This window comes from Zootoca vivipara, chromosome 12 (assembly GCF_963506605.1).
Source record: "Zootoca vivipara chromosome 12, rZooViv1.1, whole genome shotgun sequence".
In the NCBI taxonomy this organism is placed as follows: domain Eukaryota; kingdom Metazoa; phylum Chordata; class Lepidosauria; order Squamata; family Lacertidae; genus Zootoca; species Zootoca vivipara.
In genome coordinates this window covers 55696383-55718051 of record NC_083287.1, presented here as the reverse complement: position 1 = coordinate 55718051, position 21669 = coordinate 55696383, and the positions used below count along the sequence as shown (strand labels likewise).

The 21669-nt window shown below is 47.7% G+C and overlaps 1 protein-coding gene across 1 annotated transcript; it reads right to left on the bottom strand.

The window, feature by feature from the left end:
• Positions 1 to 226: 226 nt before the first annotated feature.
• On the bottom strand, positions 227 to 20892 carry LOC118091882 (cytochrome P450 2C25-like). Its single transcript, XM_035129431.2, has 9 exons — positions 20649 to 20892; positions 17358 to 17520; positions 16217 to 16366; positions 13107 to 13267; positions 11341 to 11517; positions 10466 to 10607; positions 7450 to 7637; positions 7189 to 7330; positions 227 to 1752 (listed from the first exon to the last, which is right to left on the bottom strand). The coding sequence occupies exons 1-9, from the start codon at positions 20817 to 20819 to the stop codon at positions 1571 to 1573; spliced, it is 1476 nt and encodes a 491-aa protein (XP_034985322.1). The 5' UTR covers positions 20820 to 20892; the 3' UTR covers positions 227 to 1570.
• Between the last annotated feature and the right edge of the window lie 777 nt (positions 20893 to 21669).

Genomic DNA, 21669 nt, shown 5'->3' with positions numbered 1-21669 from the left:
GAACTGTGCGGAGAATTGAATTTAAGATTGGAAAAATGAGAAGCTGAGAGAGCCAAAATTGACAGTTCCTTCGATCCACACAGCTCACAGCAGAGTTAGCACAATGGCAATTGCTCCAAGCACATTTAGACATGCTTAGATTTTACATCTACCCTCACCCACCTTTAAAGAAATGTTCCTCGTGAAAAGACTTAGGTTAGAATAAATCACAGATGCTTCACTTAGATCTTTACTCACAGAGTTTCTGAAAATTACAATAAACAAGACCCCATCTGCTGCCAGTAAAATAAAGGAGAAAATTTTCCAACTGACTTAAAAAGAAAGAACTTGGTTTTCTTACAAAAGGATCATGCAGATGCAGGCTGTAAAAATATCCTTTTAGAGAGATTCTTCATTCATATGCAGCATTTGCTGAGCTGGGAGCCAAGCTGCATGGCTCCTTCTTTGAGGAAAGCTGTAGAAAGAGAGAAAGGGGAGGGGGGAGGAAAGGCTGCTGGGAGCCTGCTCTACCCATAGTGGCAACTTGATTTCAGAGCTCAGGTTAACCCTTTCATACACGCAAGTGTGAGTCAGAGGAAGCAAATCTGGCTTCTTTTGCACGCGACAAAAATGAGATCATCATTTTTGGCATTTGACGCCATCAAAGCTATCTAAGATGTATAAAAATATCTCCAACAAATGCTGGCGGTGTGGGCTCTCTGAAGGAAACCTGATTCATATGTGGTTGTCATGTCCAAAAATCAAAGAGTTCTGGAATGTTATATACAATGAACTGAAAAAAAATTATAAGGATAACTTTCTCCAAAAAAACCTGAGGCCTTCCTACTTGGAATCGTAGGTAGAAAGTTACCAAAAAATGCAAAAGAATTTTTTTTTGTATGCAACTGCGGCCGCAAGAATCTTGGTTGCACAGAACTGGAAGGGGGAGAGGGTTCCTACTAAAACAGAATGGCAAAATAGATTGTTAGAATTTGCCGAGATGGCTCAAATGACGAATAGGCTGAGAGGCAATATAAATCAAAACTTTATTCAAAAATTGGATATGATTAAGAAATATTTAATGAAATACAATAGCGGTGCGGCGTCTATGACAGCATTTGAATGATTTCTGTATATATGATAGATAAAACTAAAGGAAAAGGTTTCATAAGTAGTAATAAATTTTCAGATTACATAATTAGTATAAAGTGACGGCCATGTACACAATTGGAAAATAGAAAAGGTAAATACAACATATAAAGGAAAATACATTGGGGGTGGCAGGAAGTCTTATGTACATATGAAAGAATATATGATAAATTGTGTTGTATAGAACTGCCTTTGATCTGCATTCTTTTTCTTTTTTCATAATACCATATATAACAATGTAATGTTGTCAAGCAAACTTAATAAAACAAATTAAAAGTAAAAATGAGATCGCCTCCCCAAAAACGGCACCCGAGAATCATCTCACCCAATTTCACTCCTATAGTAATTGTTAATCAATCAATCTATCAATCAATTGATCCTCACGGAAGCTGGGAACCCTTGTGAGAGGGCAAAGAGGACCACCGGAGCAGAGGGGGGCTGCTTAGCGTGGAGCAAAACAGATGGAGACTTGGTGTGGGATGTTCCCAAAGCCGCTGACCTCTGGGGTGAGGTCAATTTTGGTGACTCCCGGAGGGTGTTTGAGATGAAAACTCTGCAGGATGGTGGTGAGATACAGGAAGAGCTGCATCCGGGCCAATCCTTCACCCAGACAGCTTCTCTTCCCTGTGGGAGGAAGAAAGGAGACGCTGCAATCCAGGTACTTCACAAATCTAGCCTGCTTTTAAAAAGGATTAGAAATATTCATGGAGGAGAGGGCTATCAATAGCTACTAGACACGAAGGCTAGGCTCTGCCTCCACAGTCGGAGGCAGCAAATGCTTCTGAATACCAGTTGCCGGAGACTACAGGAGGGGAGAATGCTGCTCTTGTGTTCGAATCCTGCTCGCGAGTTTCCCAAAAGAGGCCTCTGGTTGGCCACTGTGAGAACAGGGGGCTGGACTGTTGGATTTTTTTGAATAGTCAAGTTACTTTAGAGCCGGTGTAATGTAAATACTGTCTGTTTAAGAGAAACAGGTGCCGGTGTTTCTGTTAATTGCTCACAGGCATGGGCTCTGCTTTTTGCATATAAGGCTCTGCCAGAAAGCTTTCTGTATCTCTTCGTTAGATCTTTCAGTTTGATTCATCTCTTAGTAGATCACTCTCTCAGTTGTTCTCAGTTTAAGAGATTCCTAGTTGAATCTTAGTAAGAGAGACTCTCAGTTTAAGAGATTCCTTAGTTGAATCTTAGTATGAGAGTTGCTTAGTTATAATGCTAGCTTGCCCCTTCTTGGATCAATGCCTTGTCGTGGCGAAGGGGCTTGAATAACTCAGAGAAGCTATGAGCTATGCCATGCAGGGCCACCCAAGATGGACAGGTCATAGTGGAGAGTTTTGACTAAACGTGATCCACCTGGAGAAGGAACTGGCAAGCCACTCCAGTATCCCTGCCAAGAAAACTCCATGGACAAAGACAACAGGCATATAAAAGTTATGACGCTGGAAGATGAGCCCCTCAGGTCGGAAGGCGTCCAACATGCTACTGAGGAAGAGCGGAGGACAAGTACAAGTAGATTCAGAGCTGATGAAGCGGCTGGGCCAAAGCCGAAAGGACGCTCAGTTGCGGATATGCCTGGAAGCGAAAGGAAAGTCCGATGCTGTAAAGAAAAATATTGCATAGGAACCTGGAATGTAAGAACCATGAGTGGAGGTAAGCTGGATGTGGTCAAAAATGAGATGACAAGAATAAATATTGACATCCTGGGCATCAGTGAACTAAAATGGAAGGGAATGGGCGAATTCAGTTCGGATGACTATCATATCTACTACTGTGGGCAAGAATCCTGTAGCAGAAATGGAGTGGCCCTCATAGTCAACAAAAGAGTGGCAAAAGCTGTAATGGGATGCAATCTCAAAAATGACAGAATGATCTCGATACGAATCCAAGGCAGACCTTTTAACATCACAGTAATCCAAGTTTATGCACCAACTACCGGTGCTGAAGAAAATGAAATTGACCAATTCTATGAAGACCTACAACACCTTCTAGAAATGACACCAAAGAAGGATGTTCTTCTCATTACAGGGGACTGGAATGCTAAAGTAGGGAATCAAGAGATAAAAGGAACAACTGGCAAGTTTGGCCTTGGAGTTCAAAATGAAGCAGGGCAAAGGCTAATAGAGTTCTGTCAAGAGAACAAGCTGGTCATCACAAACACTCTATTCCAACAACACAAGAGACGACTCTACACATGGATATCACCAAATGGACAGCATCGAAATCAGATTGATTATATTCTCTGCAGCCAAAGATGGAGAAGCTCTATACAGTCAGCAAAAACAAGACCTGGAGCTGACTGTAACTCAGATCATCAGCTTCTTATAGCAAAATTCCAGCTTAAACTGAAGAAAGTAGGAAAAACCACTGGGCCAGTAAGATACAATCTGAATCAAATCCCTTATGAATACACAGTGGAAGTGAGGAACAGGTTTAAGGATTTAGATTTGGTGGACAGAGTGCCTGAAGAACTATGGATGGAGGCTCGTAACATTATACAGGAGGCAGCAATGAAAACCATCCCAAGGAAAAGGAAATGCAAGAAAGCAAAATGGCTGTCCAACGAGGCCTTACAAATAGCGGAGGAGAGGAGGCAAGCAAAATGCAAGGGAGATAGGGAAAGATACAGGAAACTGAATGCAGATTTCCAAAAAACAGCAAGGAGAGACAAGAGGGTCTTCTTAAATGAGCAATGCAAAGAAATAGAGGAAAACAATAGAATGGGGAAAACCAGAGATCGGTTCAAGAAAATTGGAGATATGAAAGGAACATTTCGTACAAAGATTACCATAATCAAGGACAAAAGTGGTAAGGACCTAACAGAAGCAGAAGACATCAAGAAGAGGTGGCAAGAATACACAGAGGAATTATACCAGAAAGATATGGAGGTCTCGTACACCTCAGGTAGTGTGGTTGCTGACCTTGAGCCAGACATCTTGGAGAGTGAAGTCAAATGGGCCTTAGAAAGCATTGCTAATAACAAGGCCAGTGGAAGTGATGATATTCCAGCTGAACTGTTTAAAATTTTAAAAGATGATGCTGTTAAGGTGCTACACCCAATATGCCAGCAAGTTTGGAAAACTCAGCAATGGCCAGAGGATTGGAGAAGATCAGTCTACATCCCGATTCCAAAGAAGGGCAGTGCCAAAGAATGCTCCAACTACCGCACAATTGCGCTGATTTCACACGCTAGCAAGGTTATGCTTAAAATTCTACAAGGCAGGCTTAGGCAGTATGTGGACCGAGAACTCCCAGAAGTGCAAGCTGGATTTCGAAGGGGCAGAGGAACCAGAGACCAAATAGCAAACATGCGCTGGATTATGGAGAAAGCTAGAGAGTTCCAGAAAAACGTCTACTTCTGCTTCATTGACTATGCAAAAGCCTTTGACTGTGTCGACCACAGCAAACTATGGCAAGTTCTTAAAGAAATGGGAGTGCCTGATCACCTCATCTGTCTCCTGAGAAATCTCTATGTGGGACAAGAAGCTACAGTTAGAACTGGATATGGAACAACTGATTGGTTCAAAATTGGGAAAGGAGTACGACAAGGTTGTATATTGTCTCCCTGCTTATTTAACTTATATGCAGAATTCATCATGCGAAAGGCTGGACTAGATGAATCCCAAGCCGGAATTAAGATTGCCGGAAGAAATATCAACAACCTCAGATATGCAGATGACACAACCTTGATGGCAGAAAGCGAGGAGGAATTAAAGAACCTTTTAATGAGGGTGAAAGAGGAGAGCGCAAAATATGGTCTGAAGCTCAACATCAAAAAAACCAAGATCATGGCCACTGGTCCCATCACCTCCTGGCAAATAGAAGGGGAAGAAATGGAGGCAGTGAGAGATTTTACTTTCTTGGGCTCCTTGATCACTGCAGATGGTGACAGCAGTCACGAAATTAAAAGACGCCTGCTTCTTGGGAGAAAAGGAATGACAAACCTAGACAGCATCTTAAAAAGCAGAGACATCACCTTGCCGACAAAGGTCCGTATAGTTAAAGCTATGGTTTTCCCAGTAGTGATGTATGGAAGTGAGAGTTGGACCATAAAGAAGGCTGATCGCCGAAGAATTGATGCTTTTGAATTATGGTGCTGGAGGAGACTCTTGAGAGTCCCATGGACTGCAAGAAGATCAAACCTATCTATTCTTAAGGAAATCAGCCCTGAGTGCTCCCTGGAAGGACAGATCGTGAAGCTGAGGCTCCAATACTTTGGCCACCTCATGAGAAGAGAAGAATCCTTGGAAAAGACCCTGATGTTGGGAAAGATTGAGGGCACTAGGAGAAGGGGACGACAGAGGACAAGATGGTTGGACAGTGTTCTCGAAGCTACGAACATGAGTTTGACCAAACTGCGGGAGGCAGTGCGAGACAGGAGTGCCTGGCGTGCTATGGTCCATGGGGTCACGAAGAGTCGGACACGACTAAACAACTAAACAACAACAATGCTAGCTTGCAGTTAATTCTTGGGTAGTTTAATGGGAGTTATGTGGGAGTTTGTGGGAGGTTTGGAAGGGGCTGAAGGTTGGACTGTTGCTAAGAGAGAAAGCATTTATCTTTAGTTTAAAGTCTCTTTAGAGTCAGTTTGTTTTTCAGTTAAAGAAACCCAATCGTTTGTATTTTCATCTGTATACTTTTAAAAGTGTACAGCTAGTAAGGGGTTTCATATAAGGGAGATAATTCCCTACGCTCTTGGTGCTGTTTTCTTAGCCAGGTCAACTTCTGACTGCGTATACTCTGCGTGAAGCGTACTTTAAAGGGCCGCTGGAAACTGGGATATATGATTTAGGTTAAGCAGGTTTCAATACCCAGTTTTCTCCAATATTATTCTTATCATATACAGTATATATACAGTGGAACCTCGGTTTATGAACACCTTGGTTTATGAATTTTCGGTTTATGAACACCGTGGACCCATCTGGAACGGATTAATTCATTTTCCATTACTTTCAATGGGAAAGTTCGCTTCAGTTTATGAACGCTTCAGTTTATGAACAGACTTCCGGAACCAATTACACCCATGCTTCAGTTTATGAACGCTTCAGTTTAAGTACTCCGCGGACCCGTCTGGAACGGATTAATCCACTTTCCATTACTTTCAATGGGAAAGTTCGCTTCAGTTTATGAACGCTTCAGTTTAAGTACTCTGCGGACCGTCTGGAACGGATTAATCCACTTTCCATTACTTTCAATGGAAAAGTTCGCTTCAGTTTATGAACGCTTCAGTTTATGAACAGACTTCCGGAACCAATTGTGTTCATAAACCGAGGTACCACTGTATATTGACAGCTCGGGAATCTCCCAGGCGATACTTTCTTTGGCTTGGCTTTGCACCCCACTAGAGCAGACATCCCCAAACTGCGGCCTTCCAGATGTTTTGGCCTACAACTCCCATAATCCCTAGCTAACAGGACCAGTGGTTGGGGAAGATGGGAACTGTGGTCCAAAACATCTGGAGGGCCGAGGTTTGGGGGTGCCTGTACTAGAGCATTCTTGGCTGTCTGGAATAGGCTCCTGAACGCTGATAATTATGCCTCTTTGTTACCTAGATGGAGGATAGAAAGGTAAAATTGACTCTCCCCCCGCCCCCGCTGCTGGCATGTGACCCCATGAGAAGTTGTGACCTTACCTTCCAAGTCCTGGACTGCAGAATCCGGGACCGGCAGCCGTGTGACACCGGAGGTTGTGTCGACGTAACTTCCGGTGTCACTTTGCCCTTCTATGGGCACCAAAAATGGCCGCCGCCGGCTTCAAAAGTAGCTTCTACGCATGACCGGAAGTGCGTCGACGCGACTTCCGGTGTTGGTGGCGGCCATTTTTGGTGCCCATAGAAGGGCAAATCAGAAAAAAATGGCCGCCGGCAGGAGAAAATAACGGAGAAAAACGGGAGACGAAGTGATACGGGGGACCACCGGGAAAAGGTAAGTAAAAACGGGGGTTTCCCAGGGAAAACGGGGTACTTGGCAGCTATGGTTGTGACCCTCGCGCAGCAAAGGGTCTCCCAGCCCTGATCAAGTCTGACCCACTGCTCATTGTGGGAAAGGAAAAGGTAGAGCTCCCCACCTGCGGAAAAGGGCATGTCGGCTCCGTTCTTCTTGAAGTTCCCTTTTTCATCCAGGAAATGTTCTGGGGTGAACTGGTAGGGGTTGTCGTATTGCTTGGAGTCATGCAGTGCAGAACTCAGGATGGGGAAGACAGAGGTACCCTGTTGGGGAAAGCCAAGAAGGCAGAAGACGTCAAGCCCATGTGCCCATCAGCCTTTGCCTGTTTGTTCCCTGCCACTGCTCTGAAGCTCTCAGCAGACTCTGATGCCGTTCCAGGTACCTTGGGGATGAAATAGCCTTCGATTTCGGTGTCGTGTTTCGCCACACGGGTGAACCCTAAGGGTACGAAATCCAAGAATCGCTGAGCTTCGTGGAGGACGGCTTCTGTGTAAGGCATCTCAAGGCGGTCCTTCATGACAGGCGGCCTCTCCCGTCCTATCACTTGATCTATTTCCTTGTGGATCTTTGCTGGAAGTGGACACAAAAGGCAGCACATCCAGGTCACATCACAGCAGATAATAATAATAATAATAATAATAATAATAATAATAATAATAATTGTTATTTACACCCCACCCATCTGGCTGGGTTTCCCCAGCCACCTGGGCGGCTTCCAACCAAATATTAAAAACAGTACAGCATCAAACATTAAAAACTTCCCTAAACAGGGCCGCCTTCAGTTGTCTTCTAAAAGTATAATACAGTGGAGCCTCGCTAGACGAATTTAATTCATTCCATGGGTCTTTTCTTATAACGAAAAATTCGTCTAGCGAATCCCATAGGAATGCATTGAAATTTTTTTGAATTTTTTTTTTTGCCCATAGGAACACATTAATTGAATTTCAATGCATTCCTATGGGAAACCGCGATTCGCTAGACGAATTTTTCGTAAAACGAATTCGTCTAGCGAGGCAACCTCCGCTCGAAAAAACCTTTTGTTAAGCGGAAATTTCGTTAAGCAGGACATTCGTTAAGCGAGGCACCACTGTAGTTGCTTATTGCCTTGACATCTGCTGGGAGGGCGTTCCACAGGGCAGGTGCCACTACCGAGAAGGCCCTCTCTCTGGTTCCCTGTAACCTCACTTCTCGCAATGAGGGAACTGCCAGAAGGCCCTCGGTGCTGGATCTCAGTGTCCGGGCAGATGCAGGAGGGGAAAGAAAGCCAATTCTTGCTACCCGATTCTGAAACCTAGCAACATCACCCTAGAATGTTCCCACTCAGGAGAGTATGGCCAAACTGCTCACGAAATCCAGCATCGCCTGAGCTCTGTGAGTGCGGCTTTCTCCTGATTGAAGTGCAGAGTGTTTGAGGACCGGGACATTCACACGGAAACCAAAGGGCTTGTTTACAAAACTATTGGACTACCAACCTTACTGGTATGCTTGTGAAACATGCACTTAAAAACGCCACCTCCAACTCCTCTAAAGATTCCATCAATGATGTCTCAGAAAATTTTTACACATCACTTGGGAAGACAGGCGAACTAATGCCAGTGTACTGGAAAAAGCAAAGATCACCACTGTCAAAGCAATGATTTTTCGACACCAACTTCGTTGGACTGGTCATGTTGTGAGGATGCCTGATGATCGTCTTCCAAAGCAACTACTCTATTCTGAACATAAAAATGGAAAGAGTAATGCTGGTGCTCAACAAAAGAGGTTTAAAGACTGTCTCAAGGCAAATCTAAAAAAAATGTATAGTATAAACACTGGCAAACACTGGCCTGTGAGTGCTCCAACTGGAGAACGGCTTTTACCAAAGGTGTCGTGGACTTTGAAGACACTTGAACTCAGGACAAAAGAGGGAAATGAGCTAAGAGGAAGGCATGCTTGGCTGTGATAAACTCTTGCCTGGGAACCTTTGTTCCCACTGTGGAAGGATGTGCAAATCCAGAATTGGCCTCCACAGTCACCTACTACACGCTGTTAAGGCCATATTCATGGAAGACAGACTTACTCGGCTATGAGGGATCGCCAAAGAAGAAGAAGAGGAAGAGGAGGAGGAGGAGGAGGAGGAGGAGGAGGAGGAGGAGGAGGAGGAGTTGTTAAATCCACCAACTGTAGATGCAAGAAAGTTTTACAAACCGTAAACTGCAGCTGAACAGGGAAGTTTTTTTAACCCTTCCAGATGAAGATCACACAAACTTCTCAGCTGCTATTAGCCCCAAGGGAAAAAAACCTCCCACTGGATTTCTTCATGCAGTGCATAGTTAAACTGTGGAACTCCCTCCTACAAGAGGCCGTGACGGTCACCAACTTGGATGGCTTTAAAAGAAGATTGGACATATTCGTGAAGCATAAGGCTATCGATGCTTGCTAAACATGCTGGCTATGCTTTGCCTTCACAGTCGAAGTTAGTCATGCTTTTGGAAGACGTTCAGCCAGATATCTACACATGAGGAAGAGGCCAACAGAGAAACACAACTCAATGACTCAAGCACACACACACCCAGCAACCACAAAGGAAATGCATGCTGGAGAAAAGCATATACATTTCCTTCTCTTGAGTTTGTGGTTAATGAAGATACAATCATAGAATCACAAAGCATTCATAACATATGGCCATCCAACCTCTGCTTCAAAACCTCCAAGGACATTGAGTCCACAACCTCCCGAAGCAGCCGGACAGCTCTTACTGTCAGAAAGTTCTTCCTATGTATAGTCGGAATCTCTTTTTTTGTAACTTGAAGACATTGGTTTGAGTCCTACCCTCCAGAGCAAGAGAAAACAAGCTTGCCCCATCTTACATAGATATTTCAGATCGTATCCTTCAGATATCTGAAGATGGCTCTCCTATTTCCTCTCAGTCTCCTCTTATCCAAGCTAAACATACGCAACTCCCTCAACCGTTCCTGAAGTTTTGATTTCCAGAGCCTTGATCATTTTGGTCGCCCTCCTCTGCACACATTCCAGCATATCAATATCCTTAAACTGTGGTGCCCAGAACTGTACACAGTACTCCAGGTGTTATCTGACCCAGGCAGAATAGAGCGATACTATGATTTCCCTTATCAGGGCACTTTAAACCACATGAGAGCACTGTTTGTGTAGCAATCTAGCCAGCACTTGCCTGTAGCCCTCTGTTTAAGTTCACAAATAAAAGCTGAGCCATTTTGATTGCTTTTCTCTCGATACAAGATTCTGCTATTTTCTCTCACTCATCTCCACTTATCCTGTAAATAGTTCCTGGATGAATAAAGCCTTTGAACTACAGAAATTGTAAATGATTATTCAGCTCTAATTCACCCAAGCCGCGAGGACAAGTGCAAGCACAGTTAATTCAGTGGTTAGTCAACCTTGCACGGCTGGGTGCTCAAGCAGGATCATGAGGGTATATCTCAGGGTGGTGCTTGTTGTTTCTGTCCCAGCGATGAATAAGTCATAAGCTGCCATGTTCAAGTTCTCTCTAGTGAATTCAGTCTTGGGGTTCTGCTGCTCCTGGAAATGGGGGGGAAACACAGATGAGATCATCCTCTACACTAGGACCCGACATGATGCTTCACCAAGACTTAATCAGCATCCTACTACTTTTTACCAAATCTATACGCCACCTTTGTAAAAAACCAAAACCCCACAGCACAGTTTACAAAAAGAACAAAACAATCACATTATCAGTAAAGCCAGTTAAATTAGGTATTTAAAACATTTTTAAAAAATCAAATCAATGAGAAGCAAAACCAGATTAAAGCACATATCAACATTCTACATATCTGGGGAGGCTTATCTGAACAAAATTGTTTTTAGCAGGTGCCTAATTTCAGACATTGATGCTTTTGAATTATGGTGCTGGAGGAGACTCTTGAGAGTCCCATGGACTGCAAGATCAAACCTCTCAATTCTGAAGGAAATCAGCCCTGAGTGCTCACTGGAAGGACAGATCGTGAAGCTGAGGCTCCAATACTTTGGCCACCTCATGAGAAGAGAAGAATCCTTGGAAAAGACCCTGATGTTGGGAAAGATGGAGGGCACTAGGAGAAGGGGACGACAGAGGACGAGATGGTTGGACAGTGTTCTCGAAGCTACGAACATGAGTTTGACCAAACTGTGGGAGGCAGTGGAAGACAGGAGGGCCTGGCGTGCTCTGGTCCATGGGGTCACGAAGAGTCGGACACGACTAAACGACTAAACAACAACAATTTCAGACATATAAATTCGCTCCTCCCTATCTCACCTGCTCCATTTTGAGGAGGAAGGAATCTATGTAGTCCCGGGGAGCATTGGGGTCCAGACTTCTCTCATGACCTTTCACCTTCTGGGCTATGAAGACCTGGATGTCCCCGAGGTTTTTAAAGAAAGTTTGATGAGGACCAGGCAAGTAGTCTAGCACCCTGGGGAAGATGTTGTAGAGCTGAGAGAAGGAGAGAGAGGGGTGGGGAAAACACCCGTACAGACATAGCGGTGAATGAATCAGCTTTGGTGAGTTTGAATCTCTTCAGCAAACTAAAATAAATTGCACTGTTGTTTATAACATGTGACACAGCTCAGAACCATCCCAGTCCCTGAGATTTCAGGGCCCAAACCTGAGACCTAGGACCCCGTGATGTCACAGGGCTGGGTCCTGGAAACGGAGGTTAATTGGGAAAGGAGAGCTGAGGAGAGCAGACCCAGCAGAGTGTCTATGCCAGGCACACCCAAACTCGGCCCTCCAGATGTTTTGGGACTACAACTCCCATCATCCCTAGCTAACAGGACCAGTGGTCAGGGATGGTGGGAATTGTAGTCCCGAAACATCTGGAGGGCCGAGTTTGGGGATGCCTGCTGGTGTATGCTATCATTTGCAGCTGGCTCCTGGATCAAGCAAGCTTGATTTCAAGGCATGCTTTCCAGCAGGGTCTGCCTGCCCAGGAGGCAGACTGAGGCAGCTGCCTCGGGTGGCAGAATCCCACGTACAAGCAAGGAGAAACAGCGGCGGCAGCTGCTGGGGAGAGAGATCTCACGAAAAGTCACAGAGCTTGTGCAAAATCTCGCTGCTGCTGCTGTTTCTCACTCCTCACGCATCACCCATCACCACCGGAGCATAGGTGCCAACTCCCAGATTGAAAAATCCGGGATCGGCAGCAGCGCGGCAGCGGAAGTCACGCTGCGGCCATTTTGGAACCGGGCAGAGCGGCACTGGAAGTTGCTTCTACACATGCTCTGCCCATTTCCAAAGTGGCTGCAGCACCAGAAATCGCTTCTGCGCATGTCCAGAGACTCCAGACATGCGCAAAAGGTGCCTCCGGTAAGAATCCAGGGGATTTACGGGGTTTTTTAAAATCTGGGCTACCAGCGGGAAACGGCTGGAAAAACGGAGGTTTCCCGGGGAATACGGGAGATTTGGCAGCTATGCACCAGAGAAGCAAGGAGCAGTGGCTGCAGCTTCCGGGTTCTGGAGTGTTCTTGTGGATCCCTCTCAGTAGTAGTAATATTAATAATAATAATAATAATTTATTATTTGTACCCCACCCATCCGGCTGGGTTTCCCCAGTTCCAGTAAGCAATACTTTGGTGGTGCAGGGGAGCGGGAGTGGCAGGGGTGGCGGCGGCAGGTGGCTCGCTCCCCATTTGCCATAATAAAAATAATAAGAAGAATAATAAGAATAATAAATTTATTATTTATACCCCACCCAACTGGCTGGGTTTCCCCAGCCACTCTGGGCGGCTCCCAACAGAATATTAAAAACACGATAAAACATTAAACATTAAAAACTTCCCTAAGCAGAGCTGCCTTCGGATGTCTTCTAAAAGTCAGAGAGTTGTTTGTTTCCTTGACATCTGATGGGAGGGCGTTCCACAGGGCGGATGCCACCACCGAGAAGGCCCTCTGCCTGATTCCCTGTAACCTCCCTTCTCACAGGGAGGGGAGAGCCAGAAGGCCCTCGGAGCTGGACCTCAGTGTCCAGGCAGAACCATGGGGGTGGAGACGTTCTTTCCTCTGCTACCCAGGGTCCTCCTCACCTGCCCTGCAGTGGAACTCTCCAAAAGGAAGCTTTCGAACAGCAAGCGGAGAATCCAGCGGTACTCCGGGTCATTGTAATCGAACCGTTCCCCCAGGAGGATGTGGCTGATCACGTTGCCCGTTGCGCAACTGAACAGGACGGCTGGGTTGAAGGGCTGGCCTGGCAAAGGAATCGGAGTCGGGAGGGATTGTGTCAAGGCATGCCCCAGCCAAAAATAAAAATAAAAATGCACACGGCAGAGGATTCACTCTTTAATGTCGAATAAACAATTGTCAAATTCTACAGCTCCGAATACTGACACATGCCAATCTGGCATCTAGGCCGCTATTCTCTCTCTTTTTAATTAATATATTCTTATTGCTTTTAAATATTGCATCACCGAAGTAAAAAGAAAATACACCACTCATCAGTTAGCAAAAATATGTTACCTAAAAAGAAAAATGTGACCAAAAAATAAATGTTAAATATAAATAAAGTAGAGTTTTTCCATTCTTTAAGACTCCCTCAGCCTGGGTCCTTCGTTTCCTCAATGGTTCCGAATTTCCCCAGTCTTCTTTGCCAGTTCTAAATATTCAAAGAGCTGTTCTCAGGTCCTTGCTCTATGGAGCATTTGCAGCAACTTGGGATCACTCTCTCTCTCCACCAGTTTATGTCCCTTCCCCTGACAAGCTGGAGACTGTGCCTGTGTGGAAACTTCCTTTGCTCATCCCTCTTCAATCCCCTCCTGGTTCTGGGAGACAGTGGTGCAGGAGATGGTGGGGAAACACCCAGCCTTCACTTCCTTGCCCTTTTCTGACCCATCCTGTGTTCCACCCTCCAGCTCTGAAGCTTCCCCTGCCTCAGATGCCTGCCTCCTGGCTGGTACAGTTCCCCACCGAGCACTGGAAAATGTAAGATTTATGCCTTCATAGTTTTTACTGCTGTGAACCAGTACAAGATAGTAAGTAAAGTATGTATTTAAACTTACTTCCCAGGTTGTTGCCTGATTCTTTATCAAGCAGGACAAGAAAGGCTCTAGGGCCATGGTTCCCAATGTGTGGCACACGCCCCATAGGGGCGGCAATTCGAGAATGAGTTATTAACAGTTAATGGCCTTTTAGGCTTCCTCCATGTGAGTAGGAGTTCACTTTTGGAATAATAAGAATTATATGTCATGGGGGGGCATCAGGATTTTAGAGATGCTTAGGTGAGGCATGGCCAAAAAAGGTTATGAACCACTGCTCTAGGGCTGCTAGGATCTCCTACTCTCGAGTAGGACCCTGGCAGAGACACATGCCCGACTGGCATGTTCTCTCCCTCCTGGTCGATCGTTCGGGAGCTTCAAAAGCTTTCTTCAGCCCGAACATCACAGCGACTGATGCCTTGAAGACATCAGCACACTAACGGATCCGCAGTTTGTACAGTTGCGTAACAGAACTCAGCAACTCAGCATTTTGGCTAATCTACTTTATTTACATATACAGTGGTACCTCTACTTACGAATTTAATGCGTTCTGAATGCATTCGTAAGTCAAAAAAATGTGTAAGTCAAATCCCATAGGAATGCATTGGGAGAAAAAAATTGTAAGTAGAAGCAACCCAATCTAAAAATTCGTAAGTAGAAAAAATCCTATCTAAACCGCATCCAAGATGGCGGACGGAGCTCCATTCGTAAGTAGAAACATTCGTAAGTAGAGGTACCACTGTAATACACTCGGAGCACAGCGACATGGCTAGAGACGACCCCATGACAGGCACAGCAAGGTGAACACATGCTCTAGCATCAGACAGCAAAGAGAAAGAACAAAAGACAATAGTCCCACTACATGGCACACAGTAACACAAACATCCTGTCTCCGTCACTTCCCACTCTGTGGAATGAAAACATATACTGTCATGTGATAGACAACAATCCCATGACTGCAGACACGGGCAATGAATCTTCAACACTTACCAGAACTCTCACACCATAGCTCGATCACAGCTTTGCACAGATGAGGTGGGTGGGAACAGGGCCAGTGCTAGGGTTTTTTGTGCCCTAGGCGGGATCACCTTCTGGCGCCCCCCCCCGGCCAATCATATTTCAAACACAGGGCGCCGGCCCCCCAGGGGCGCCCCAGCGAGCTGGGGAGCTGCGCGGTCCCACCAGCGGCCTCCCCCTCCCTGCACACCACCAAATGGCCGGTGGGGCGCAACCAGCCACCAAGCCCCACGGCTCTGCCGCTGCCACCCCCTGCCTCGATTGGCGCACACCCCCTCCCCACCCCTCCTTGATCTGCCCCCCCCCGTGGGCGAGCGGGGCGTTGGCGTTGGTACCGCTGCCGCCTCTGCTGCTGCCGGGCGGGCCGCGAGTCGCCCACCTTGCCTCCCGTCCTGCGCGGGGAGTCCCGAGGCAGCGGGACCAGGGCAGGCGGTGGCAGGCAGGCAGGCATGAGGGTCTACAACCGGAGCGCTGGAAGGGTGCGCAGAGCCCTTCATCCCCCGCTTGCTCTCCCGCCATCGCCCTGAGGGGTGGCCAGCATGGGAGGTTGGTGGCCCCAGAGGTGGAGAGGTGCCTGCCAGGTCCCTTCCCCAGCCACCGCGAGCACCTGTTGCAGCCCAGAGCTTCCGGGTGCCGCGGCAGGCGCTCTCCTGCCTGCCTGCAGCCCCGGCGACGCGTTGTCGCGCTCTTGCTCGCCGTGCTGGCAGAGAGGGAAGGCGCTGCCGGAGCCCTCGCTCTCCCTTCTGGGCACGGCGGGTAGGTGAGCGGTGGGCGGCGGGGGTGGGGGCAGGCTGGCCAGCGCCCCCTCCATTTTGGCGCCCTAGGCAACTGCCTAGTTTGCCTTAATGGACATGCTGGCTCTGGGTGGGAAATAAATAAGTAGGTTTCATCCTCTCCCTATTTATTTATTTATACCGCCTTTATTTATTTCTTCCCGCCTGTGCAAAGTTGTGATCACATACATAAAATAAGATGCAAGTTACCTGTAATCAGAACAGCAAATGGGCAGGTGATGTTTACTACAATAAAGAAGAGGAAGCAGCAAAGTCCCCCCCCCCCTCAACACAGTCTTACTTAGTCTAGATATTTATATATTTAAAAATGCATACCCTGGAGATTTCAAAGGGCAATTATTTGCACCTACTCACCGTTTTTGGCCCTGAGCTCCTTCATCAGGTACCCTGCCTCTTCCTGGATCCTCTCCTCAATGTTCTTCTTCCCCATCCCAAAGTTCCTCAAGGTTGTGAGGGTGAAGCGGCGGAGCTGGACCCAGCGCTCGCCATTGGCCATGACGATCCCTGCAGAAGAAACATAGGACTCGGCTACATTAGTTTAAATAAAAAAAGTGATTCAAATGTGCTATAAACACGTGGCACCAGATGATGTCAGAGAGCAGAAAATTTTAAAATGCTGTTTCCCATAGGGATTTATTTCTTTTGCTATGACAATCTAATTTATGACTTATTTATAGCGTTTTTGTCCTGTGTCTAGAGCCACTCTGTAGTCTATGCCAGTGGTTCCCAATTAGCTGATTATTGAGGACCCCTTATTTTTCAAAAGTCAAACCACGGATCCCACCCTTTCTGTAGTTCAAAGGCTTTATTCATGCAGGAACTATTTACAGGATGAGTGGAGATGAGTGAGAGAAAAGAGCAGAAGTTGTTGAGCTTGGGAGATCATCCCAAACCATTGATCTTTTTTTGAGGAGAGCACCCCAAGTTGTTGAACATTTCTGCGGACCCCCTGTGTACGTTCCGCAGATGCAATTGCATGTGCATGCAAAAGCGAGCGGGACTGGGGCCACGCCTCCCCCTGATGCTGCCAATGCATGGAGCCATGAGTCAGGTCAGCCTTGGTCTCCCTGTTGCCTGCCGGGTGGATTGGGCTGCACTCACCACCAACCCATCTATGCTGACATCAGCCCTGGCATCACCCAACCATGCTTGCCGGGACTGTTGAGAGTTGCATGGGGGCATGCCGAAGGAGGGAAAACTAACAGAAATTACGGGGGAAGTATTTTATTGTGAGCAGCAAAGGAGGGAGGGTAAAATAAACATATTGAAAGGGAAAGTCAACTTTTAAATTTGCGTTAAATTTGAATTAATTTGTTTTTGTTTTTTAAAAAGATGAGGTTTGTGGCCTGGGGAGCACTTTGAGGGTCGGACAGAAAGCTCTGGAGGGCCACATCCAGCCCTCAGGGCTGAGATCCCCCCACCCTTGGCCTAGACCCTTTCCACTTTTCCACACAGGCTAACGGTGCCCCCCTCCCCCATGTAAGATATGCAATACCGAGTCCTCTGTTGGTCTTATCTGCTGACGGGAAGCTGCCCCGGTCGAGAAACTCATCTCCACGATCAACGAGGACCTTCTTCACTATGTCATAACCAAAGAGAACCACGGCCTGGTCTGATCCAAAATACACGGTGAAGATCGGCCCATATTTTTTGCTCATCTGCAAAGACAAAGCAGGCATCAGGGTGCTGGTGATTGCAGAAGACCAGCAGCCGTGGTGGCCGTGGGAGAGATTTTGGGGTGAGGTCTGGTCCGTACCAAAGCTCTACTAGGGCCCATTGAAAATTATCTTCCATCTCTGGCCCTTAAGCTGATGGGCCAAACTCGGCAAGTATGTGTGACACCCTAAGATAGGTTGCATACCCTCCAACATTCCTCAAATGTAAATAGGGGAGTTTCTCATAGCTCAGTCAGTAGAGCATGGGACTTTTAATTTCAGGGCTGTGGGTTCAAGTCCCACCTTGGGCAAAAGATTCCTGCATTGGAGGGGGTTGGACTAGTGGCACCGGGGGGGGGGGGGGGGAGAGGGGAAATTTCGGGATCAAATCCAAAATCGGGATACTTGGAGGATTGTATGAGGTTGCAGTTGTGGTACACAACCCTTTGAAAGGGCGCCAGGGGGGGTGGTTTGCTTTCAGAGTGGGTGCAAGCTTCGAGGGAGAGAGCTAGGTTGCCTCGACCATATCAAGATTTTGAAGGTGGGGGTAAAGCCCATGCTGGCTGTTGCAATGGAAGTGCAGTTTGCTCCGCCTGGGAAAAGAAACACACATAAAACCTGACTTTTTTGCATTCAGAGAATGGATGAGGAAATGCGGCTTCTCCTTCACGGAGAGCATGCAGGGCCGTCTTAAGCGCCCCTGGCGCCGTGGTGCGCCAGATCCCTCCAGCGCCCTCCCACCCCGTTTCCCAGCGCGGCTGCCACAGGCGCTGCTGCGCGGCGGGCGGGTGGGCAGGCGCAGCACGGTTGCCGTGGGCGCAGCTGCGTGACGGACCGGCTGGCCAGCAGGTGGGCGCAGCTTGCGGCGCCCTCCTGGTGGGCCAGCGCCGTGGTGCCCTGCGCCACCCAGCCTGCATGTAGGGCCAGCCCTGAGAGCACGTGTTGCGGTGGGGGCCTAGCAAACCACCCTGAGTTGCTGGGGGGGGGGCTATGAGTTGGCCACCGTTCTGATTGGACCCAGGCTGCTGTTGGGGAGAAAAGCATGTTTCAATTTCAGAGGGACAGCCAGGAGTATAAAAGGCAGGCACGTGGTTTATTCCTCCTCTTTGGCTACATACTTCGGATCACCCTCCCTCCCTCCCTATGTTTATGCCTCTGTGTTCACAGGCCCGTCCTAGCCATAGAGGCTAGTGGTGTGGAGAACCATGGCGCCGGGCGCTGGAAGGGCGCCAATTGCGCGCAGGGTTCCGGCGATCTGGCCAGGACTGCGCTCCTTCTCCGAGGACTCCGCGCTGGGCCTCCTTCTCGTTTCCCCAGCGCTGGGTTCCACTCAGTTGAGCTTTGCCACCAGCGCGCGCAAAGCGCCCAAGCAGGTCTTGCTGGTCCCGCAGTGCGCGCGCTGGTGGCGAAGCTTGACTGAGCGGAACCCAGTGATGGGGAAACGAGAAGGAGGCGCAGCGCGGAGTCCTCGGACGTGGCCTCCCGCTGCCGCCGCAGTCCGCTTGGCACTCCCGGGCCCTTGGAGAGGCTCTGGAGGGGGCTTAAGACGGCCCTGTGTGTCCACCTTGCTGTGCCTGTCATGGGGTCGTCTGCTTGGCAGGGGCCCGGTAGGAATTTTTCCATTTGGCTGATTGGCTGGTGCCATCTGGTTTTTGCCTGTTGCATAGCCAATAGTCACAACTTGTAAGGTTGGCGGTTAGGCATTGGTTATTTTGTTGGTTGTATGAGGGGGTCTTGTTGACTGCGTTGGCCCCTCAAGTTAATGCCTGTGTGTAGGGGAAATTCCGGTCAGGAATACAGGGGCTCGATATGCAATGTCGGTAACCCCCGGTCGGGGACCAGGGCCGTGCGAGAGCCCCTGGGAGCCTGGAGGGAGAGGGGAGGGCTAGCACATCCGGCTCCCTGTCTCTCCCGGTAGGGTTTCCCCTTGCTGACCTAAGGCTAGTTCTGTCCTCAGGGGACATTTGGTGAACCAATGCCTACGCAACCACTCACATATTTTGTATTTTAATAAAGTTGTGGCCAAATTCATGCCAAAAGCCCCAAACAAAAATTCTGTCCGTGGTGTGAATTGTTTGAAGGGTGGTTTGGGGGACCTCGACATGCAGTGCTCTGAGAATATGGGACGACCGATTGGCATGGCACCATCCGTTTGCCTCACATTGGATAGATGCTCAATAAACAACTGCCGTTGCATAAGCTCCGTGCAAACAAATCAGAGAGTGTGGAAAGAGAGTAAAAGGAGGGTCACGAACAGGGCAGATCATGAGACATTTGGTTATGAAAACATGTTTATCCCCACAAAGAGCATCTTTGTTTTCCAGCTCCATTCCTCTTGCTCCTTCCCCAAATCTGGAGCTCTGCACCAGAGTTTTTGGACTACAACTCCCACCGGCCCTGGCCATTGCAGTTGGGAGTTGTAGTTCCAGGGCACCTGGCTGAGGCAACCTGGGCTCTCTTTCGTTCAAAAAAATGCAACCATTTCCTCTCGTCCTCCAAACGGCACCCCCTGGCCCAGCCTGCCCCCCCCAGCTGCCGCCAGATGTCTCCCTCTGAATCCTTGCCTGCAGCTGTTTGCAGTCTTGTTCCGTCATTTGAGGAGGTTTCCAAAATGTTATTTTGCCGCGCTCTGTGCTACGCAGCTGTAAAGCACTCGGAGAAGGCTGGGCTCTGGGAAACTGGCGTGCAGGTGGCTTAAATAGATAGCCAGGAGACAAGGCCTGCCCAAAGTCCCAGTGGGGCAGGGAGCCTGGGATATGGCTTAGAAGAGAAGGTTAAGGGGTGATATGATAGCCATGTTCAAATATATGAAAGGATGTCATATGGAGGAGGGAGAAAGGTTGTTTTCTGCTGCTCCAGAGAAGCGGACACGGAGCAATGGATTCAAACTTCAAGAAAGAAGATTCCACCTAAACATTAGGAAGAACTTCCTGACAGTAAGAGCTGTTCGGCAGTGGAATTTGCTGCCAAGAAGGGTGGTGGAGTCTCCTTCTTTGGAGGTCTTTAAGCAGAGGCTTGACAGGCATATGTCAAGAATGCTTTGATGATGTTTCCTGCTTGGCAGGGGGTTGGACTGGATGGCCCTCGTGGTCTCTTCCAACTCTATGATTCTATGAAGCCCCAATTCTTACCTCTTGGAAGTTTCCAACAAGGTTCTGCACCTTCAGCTGCAGGAGGTTCCCGACGAATGGAAGGGGTGTTGGCCCGGGGGGCATATTTTTCGCCTTAGGTCTCGTCCCCCATACCAAGAGGAAGAGTAGGGATATGACCAAGAAGATTGTCGTGCTCCCCAGCAGATCCATCGCTCCAGCAGGTAGCAGCTGCAGGCTCCTCTCTCCAGAGGAGGAAGGTCTACAGTCCAGATATTCTTCGAGCGTCAGGATCAGAGCCAACAAGGCAGGGAGGCAGGATTCCAGGCCCTGCCAGTTTGTCCAAAGGTTGTTTATATAAGCTCTTGAAACATGTTGTGCTTTTTCAGGACTGCGAGAAGGGAGGTTACAGGGAACCAGACAGAGGGCCTTCTTGGTGGTGGCCAAGGTTCCCTGTGGAACGCCCTCCCATCAGATGTCAAGGAAATAAACAACTCTCTGACTTTAGGAAGACATCTGAACAGGCAGCCCTGTTTGGGGAAGTTTTTAATGTTTGATGGTTTGTCATGTTTTTAATATTCTGTTGGGAGCCGCCCAGAGTGGCTGGGGAAACCCAGCCAGTTATAAATAATAAATATATTATTATTATTATTATTATTATTATTATTATTATTATTATTATCCTTGCCAGCATGCTCTCAAAGTGCAATGGCTCCCAGTTACAAGAAAGGAAATTCCATCTAAACATACAGGAAAAACATTCTGACAGTAAGAGCTGTTTGTCGGTGGAACGGTCTCCCTCGGAAAGTGGTGAACTCTCCTTCCTTGGAGGTTTCTAAGCAGAGGTTGGATGGCCATCTGTCACGGATGCTTGAGCTGAGATTCCTGCATTGCAAGGGGTTGGACTAGATGACCCTAGAGGTCCCTTCTATGAGTCTATGATCCTACCTTTTCTTGTTTCTGCATTGTTGAAAAATGACACTGAACAGGAGTGAGATAAGCTCAGTCCATAGACCATGAGACTCTTAATCTCAGGGCTGTGGTTATAAGAAGAAAACTATGA

Excerpts from the sequence above, each read along its gene's own strand:
- LOC118091882 (XM_035129431.2), bottom strand. The coding sequence starts at position 20,819 with ATGGATCTGCTGGGGAGCACGACAATCTTCTTGGTCATATCCCTACTC. Across the intron at positions 7,638-10,465 it reads TGAGCACCCAGCCGTGCAAG|CAAAGATCCACAAGGAAATA; the intron begins GTTGACTAACCA and ends GTCCACTTCCAG. Across the intron at positions 7,331-7,449 it reads AAGGCTATTTCATCCCCAAG|GGTACCTCTGTCTTCCCCAT; the intron begins GTACCTGGAACG and ends TTTCCCCAACAG.